The following is a 6,565-nucleotide window of genomic DNA, read 5'->3' as shown; positions in this document are numbered from 1 at the left end:
TACTCCGAATGGAAATATTATATTTATTGGCAACCCTCAGAAAATTAACTGCAAGAGGGCCAAACACAGAGAACCATATGAATGAACCACCAGATCAACTTTCAATTACAGTGTAATATGGCTACACATGCTGCCGATATGGGCACACACAGCCTGCACACAGCAAATGATGTAGTTTTGAATGAAAAGTATAACACCTAAAATCTTGGGATAGCATCTATCAATTTTTATACAGAGGGTCGCCCAAATTATGCATTATTTTGAATGATAATATGATGTAACAATGCTGCTCAGGGGGGAATTTAAGACTGCTTTGGGCTTATCAAAGTAAAATACAAAATATTGGAGTGAATATGATTTCAGTTAATGTTTATACTCCATCCATTGTGCAGCAATAAAAATGAGATTTCATCTGAAAAATTATTAAATTGCACAAAATCATTCAATCAATCATTATTTGGAGCACAAAAATCATGTTATGATACATTGTAAAATTACATCAACAAAAGAAGATAATTAAAATAATAAAATACTCTCTAATCTTAAAATCTGCTTTCCTCCTATGTGTTACAACGTCGGAAAGTTAATTTCCTTTCTTTATCTACCTCAGGTGACAAATACTGAAAAATAACAACAATGACAAAAGATTGAACATGTTTGGTCAGAGCTGGGCAATGATTATTAGCTCGCTGTTTATTCAATAGACTCATATTTGTTCAGAATGATATGAACATTGCAAAGTATGCATAAGCAAAAACACAGCCAAGAAAATTAACTCGACAACAATGATAAAGGATTGGGATTTGAAGCTTAAATCCCGAGGGATTGTGAAGGAAGAAGATTTGACGTTGCGTCCGATTTTATGTATGTGTCCCTGGCTTTGTCTGACTTCCAACGACCATGTTGTGAAATCAGAAAGGGAGAAACTCGATTGTTACTAGCGGATGAAGCTCCACCCGACCGGAGACTGTGCAAACCGAACTTAGAGACGTCGGGAACAAGGGGCTTCAACGCCTCCAGGACAATCTCGCGAGATCTGGTGTAACTTAGGCCGTGAGAAGTGGCGACTAGACCGCGTTTGGAACGAGCAAGCCTGCGAATCACTGGTAGGTGAGAATGAGGAGGATCGCCTAAAGCTGCGAAATATCGCTCGGCTATAATGACGGGACAGGTCGGGTTGGATGTCCTAGCAATGGTAACATCTCTGCCTTGGCGGAATTGATCGGTTTTAGAAGAGGGTAAGTGTAGGACTAGCCTGTCATGATGAAGAGTGCAGTCCTTCCTTCTTATCCTGCTAAGGTCGTCGAAGCGTAGGAATCCAGCATAAGAAATGAAGCATATAAACAAAATGCGTAGATCAGCTAAAGATGCATTGAGCTGACCGTGTGATGCGCGAAGATGGGACAGGATTTCTGGTGTAACAGGCTCCTTACGACAAACAGGGGAAGAGTGAGTCCGGTTATACCCCTGCACTGCTGTTTTTACCATAGGGTCATCTGTGGGTGAAGGAAGGCCTGCGAGACTGTGCGCCCATTTCACTGACGCGACGAGGGAATCTGCTAGAGTCTTGGCTCCGCTAACGGAAGACAGATGGGAAAGGTATAGACAGAGGTGGTACGCTTGGACTGGAAATGTGGGTAGAGATTTGGAGCTCGCCCACTGGACCCATTTGTCCCAACGGGATTTGTATTTTGATGTGGTAGATGAAGCTTTGGCAGACATGAGTAGGGATGGAAGAACATCAGCGGCTAGGCTGCGTAGATGCGGATCGGAGATGGAGTCTTGCTTGGCGGACCATGTTTCTGAAAGTTAGCTCATGAGAGCAAGAAAATTAGACAAAATTAATAAAAAGAAATCAGTCGAAAGACTGACATACATACTGTAACAGTAAGCAGAGTGAGAAATTTCAAGAAACAAAGTAATGAGTAGAACCAAAAGCTGCTTAATACGTATTTTTTCAAAAGTAGGTATCCAAAAGACCTAGATTTAATCAAAAGAATAACAATGCGACAGGAAACGAATAAGGAGGATGCAAGGCGCCCAGTACCTGACTAGTGTACGAGACACTAGTACTCGGAGGCCACGAAAAACCCCCATATTAGTTCATGGAGGAAACGTGGTTGCGTCCCAGGGTACCGAGCGAGGGCGCACTCCCTTGCTCCTTGCTCCTGAATACTAAGTAATGCAAGTTTGACCAGGGGCGGGGGGGGGGGGTGAGGGGAAAGCCGTAAGAACAAAAAAAAAAGGGGGGGTGGGAAGTCGAGCTAATAATGCTGAGCCGAGAATGGAAAAGATATGCTTGTTAGCGCAACGAGAAAACTCGAAATACGCAGTTACGTAAGAAACACAAAAGGAACACCTTGCGTTGGATACCGAAAAGAAATTCCACTTTCCTCCTATGTGTTACAACGTCGGAAAGTTAATTTCCTTTCTTTATCTACCTCAGGTGACAAATACTGAAAAATAACAACAATGACAAAAGATTGAACATGTTTGGTCAGAGCTGGGCAATGATTATTAGCTATCGAGAAACGCAAAAGAAGGCATAACAGGGTAAAAAGTTGCCAGGAACTTAAATTGACCTAAGCAAGGTGTGATTACAATGCAAGCAAGGGCTGCACATCACCTAGGCATGCAAATCTGCCTGTATATCACAAAACGGGGGGGGGGGTGACTAGGCACGCAAATTGGCCTGGATAGAATAAATAGAGATAATGATAGGTACGCAAATCAGCCTCGATAGAACAAAATAATATTATTGGCCCGCAAATCGGCCTGTATCGTACAAAAGGAACGAAGGGCGCACAAATCGGCCTGTATAATGCAAAAAGCTAATATCGTAATATGAGTACTTGATCATGATAAGGACTCGTTTGCTTCAAATACAATTTGGGCAATAACCCAAGTCAGCAGAACAAAAACCGGTGTTTGAAGTTCTAGGCGAGCGCTTAAAATCGTATCGTAATGCTAGGGTAAAAAATGACGGTTGCTCGCAAAACACATCTTTCTCTTTGTGCAAGGAGGAGGGAGTAAATGAAGCATTTAATATCCTCCAATCGTGAATGTGCGCATCAAAATGGATGCCGTCGGGGCAAATGAAAGGCCAGAAATGGGAGGTAGGCCAACGGGGAACTATCAGCGTGCCGACAGCGCTACAAGCAGCCATGCGCTTTATTACTTGAATAATGAACGATACTGGCGGGCAGAGGTAATTGTTTTCAAATTCCCAATTTTGACAAAATGCGTCCACGGCGGAAACGCCCCGGCAAAAAAATCTTGCGTTAAAATTGGGAAGTTTGGCATTGTGGGGGGAGGCAAACCTATCGACTGTATGTGGCCCCCACAAGTTGTCTACTTGTGAGAAAGAATGATCGTCGATAGACCAGTCGTCATAATCGCGATATTTACTGATCTTGTCTGCTAAAATATTTTCTCTCCTGGGTAACCATTCCGGTGAAATAACAATATCGTGCAACTGACAGTAAGAGAAAATATCAAGCGCGATACGATGAAGATCGGACTTAACACTACCATGGTTAATGATTCGAGGCACGTTGGAATTATCAGAGAACCACTTGATTTTTTGGTTAAAGCAATGGCTGGAAAATGCTTTGAGTGAGCGATAAACAGCGGTCAATTCGCGCCAAGTGGAACTCTGAAGTTTCTCAGAAGGTGACCACAAACTGTGGACGCGCAGGTGTGAATGATCTTGGACATGAGCACCAAAACCAAGATCGCTGGCGTCAGAAAATATTTGCATGGTCGGTACAAGGCGATATGAAAATGCAAATCCATTAAGCGAAAAAATGTTGGCAGACCAAAAAACCAGTTCATTGAGCACAGATTCGGAAATAAAAATCAAATCGGACCATGAAGACCGAGATTCGATTGCGCGATAAGTTGCGCGCGTCATCAATCTCGCCACCGGACCGAGAGCGAGATTCATTGAAATGACGTGTCCGGCGAATGAGGCCAATTTTCTCACTGGGACAGGAGCAGCAGCCTTAGAAAATGACACAAGCTCGTCAGTGCTCTGAACTAAGTTTATTAGTTTCGACTGAGGTACAAAAATCGAGCGTGATGGTGAATCGATGAGGAATCCTAAGTAAAGAATTCTACTAGATGGGTTCCAAGCACACTTTGTTTCATTGGGAACGAAACCGCTGCGCCGGATAGTTTCCCTTACTACTGCCAAATTTGCTAAAGCGGATTCATAAGACGGTGAAATGATGAGGCCGTCATCAATATACATGTAAGCAATTATACCATGTGAACGCCAGTGGTACACTAGTGGCCTTGTCAATTTAGTGAACAAATAACATGCGCTGTTGAGCCCAAAAGGCAGTACAGTGAATACATAATAACGTACTACGGAATCAGAATGGGTCCAAGAAAACCCTAAAAATTGCTGGTGGGGGGGAAATATGTCGACATGGTGATAGCCGGACTTTAAATCAAATGAGAAATAAAATTGCTCGGAACCAAGCACTTGCGCAATATGAGTGAGATCTTCATATTTAAATTTAGATTGTGCAACGAACTGATTTGTGTGACGTAAATCCAAAACTAGGCGTAATTTTTTTGCCTTCGGCAACGGTTAGAGGGTTACAGCAATAAGGGCGTTGCTTTACTTCTACTGCACATCTGTTTTGTATCAATTCAGAGATGGCACTTTCAACAAAATCTGGGTGATCCAAACTGGACTTGTTATTCTTGCTATAAAATGGGGGAGGTACTTTATCAAAAGGGATTTTATAACCGTACTCGATAATATCGCAAACAAACTTGGAAGCTTTTAATTCACTTTTCCAGAATGATAAACATTCTCTCAATTTACCTTGCACGCCTGAAGGCGGGTCGAGAGATGAGGCGGGTGGGGCACTAGAAGGGGGCCTTGGATGGCTGTTGCTGGTTGACGGCACTTCTAGCGGCTCGCAGAGCGGGGCAGTTGGGGCGGACGTGACCGGAGATGCCACACTGGAAGCAGATGCGGGTTTCAGAACGGTAGGGGTTGAAGCGACGAAAAGTCCCAGGCATAATGCGAGGAGGTACAGAAGAGCGGGGGGCCCGGAATGGGGGCTGAATCTTTGACTTTTTGGCTGTTTCGGCCCTTTTGGTGGCTGCAGCCTTCTCCGCCTGAAAATAAATCGCATATGAAAAAATTAACAATGCATGAAGAAATGCACAGTGGTATAAAACGCAGTCAAGTATTGCTAAAATTCGTATGAAAAATTTGATATATTTTGTTAAAAATAGAATATTCTGGAATTAAAAACATATTACCTTTCTGAGACGTTTTTCGTCATCGGAATTCTCCGCGAGGTCGTCTGCGATATACTCTTTGACTGTGGCCCAGCCCAAAGGGGAGCGGTCTGCCAGGCGAATCAGTTTCTGCCTCTGAGTAAGGAGGGCGGATGCCTCGAGTAGACGCTCCTTTGCGGCCTCGATATCGATATCCTGCAGCGAATGTAGAGCGTCGTCAATGCACTGAAAAATGTTCTGGGCGTGGTCGTATTGCTGCTTGTTTCCCTCACTCTTGAAGGAGGGGGAGCTTTCGGGCTTGGCAGATTTCCGGGAGGCAGAGTCCACCTTTCGTTGAAGAGCCTGGATGGCTTGTAAAATGTTGTGAGACGTGGCTGGGCCGGGCGTGGTCTCGTCCACGTCCATGCCGCTATCTTGACGGAAAAAATACGGTAGCAGGGCTCGTAGAGAAAATCTGGAGCTGGTTTCCAAACGTGCGCGAGCTAATAATGCTGAGCCGAGAATGGAAAAGATATGCTTGTTAGCGCAACGAGAAAACTCGAAATACGCAGTTACGTAAGAAACACAAAAGGAACACCTTGCGTTGGATACCGAAAAGAAATTCCACATCTCTGAGTGTGAAATGGAATTAGATAAACACTTTGATTTTTCATGATGGTCAAACCATTCATACCAGCCATATCCTCTTGTTCAAATAAGCTCCAGAGCTGTACGTTTTATCAATTTAAGCAAGAAAAGCTTTTTATGTTATTTTTCAAATTAGTATTTTTGATAATCAAGACATAGATCAGTCTTTTCTACATGAAGATGCATGTAATCAGAACACTGCTGACATATGGTTAATGTCATATAATTCATGACTTGATAAGTGGAATTTTTTTCTTCTCAAAGGTCACAAATTTTAGTCTTTCTTACGTATAATACTCAGCTGGCAAGCAGTGAAATGATTGTAACTTGCATTGTTTTTCATCTACTCACTCTCAGCTTTCCAATAATGTATAACTGTTTTGGCCAATAAGGTTTTGTGTTACTTGTTCTAAAGAGATAGCACATGATGTTAACAACAAAATATTCAGAAAAATCAGTATGTGGTAACACTGTTGTCAGTATGGCATTAACCACAATTCACAAAACCTGATTGCAACATGCAATGTTGGTTACCTTTTAGTAAGGTAGCCAACTCCAAGTCTCAATGCTTATGTTGGAATTGCCATTTCTATACAAAACATCGATGTCAGAGTTGTTATTATAACTTGTGAGATATCAAGTGATCTATATACCATAGTATATAACTTGGGGTATA

General features: G+C 42.7%; 1 protein-coding gene across 3 annotated transcripts; it reads right to left on the bottom strand.

Annotated features, from left to right (window-relative positions):
• Positions 1–647: 647 nt before the first annotated feature.
• Positions 648–5,865, bottom strand: LOC135153592 (uncharacterized). Of its 3 annotated transcripts, XM_064096976.1 has the most exons (4): positions 5,553–5,811; positions 5,284–5,487; positions 4,838–5,136; positions 648–1,802 (listed from the first exon to the last, which is right to left on the bottom strand). In XM_064096976.1, exons 2-4 carry the CDS (start codon positions 5,304–5,306, stop codon positions 811–813), a joined length of 1,314 nt encoding a protein of 437 aa, XP_063953046.1. In that variant the 5' UTR covers positions 5,307–5,487; positions 5,553–5,811; the 3' UTR covers positions 648–810. The 3 variants fall into 3 exon arrangements, with proteins under 3 accessions (XP_063953046.1, XP_063953048.1, XP_063953047.1); XM_064096978.1 differs by having other exon boundaries at positions 5,284–5,865; XM_064096977.1 differs by having other exon boundaries at positions 648–1,813; positions 5,284–5,864.
• Between the last annotated feature and the right edge of the window lie 700 nt (positions 5,866–6,565).

The sequence above is a fragment of the Lytechinus pictus genome, chromosome 3, assembly GCF_037042905.1.
Source record: "Lytechinus pictus isolate F3 Inbred chromosome 3, Lp3.0, whole genome shotgun sequence".
Taxonomy (NCBI): Eukaryota; Metazoa; Echinodermata; class Echinoidea; order Temnopleuroida; family Toxopneustidae; genus Lytechinus; species Lytechinus pictus.
This window is presented reverse-complemented; position numbering and strand designations above follow the sequence as displayed.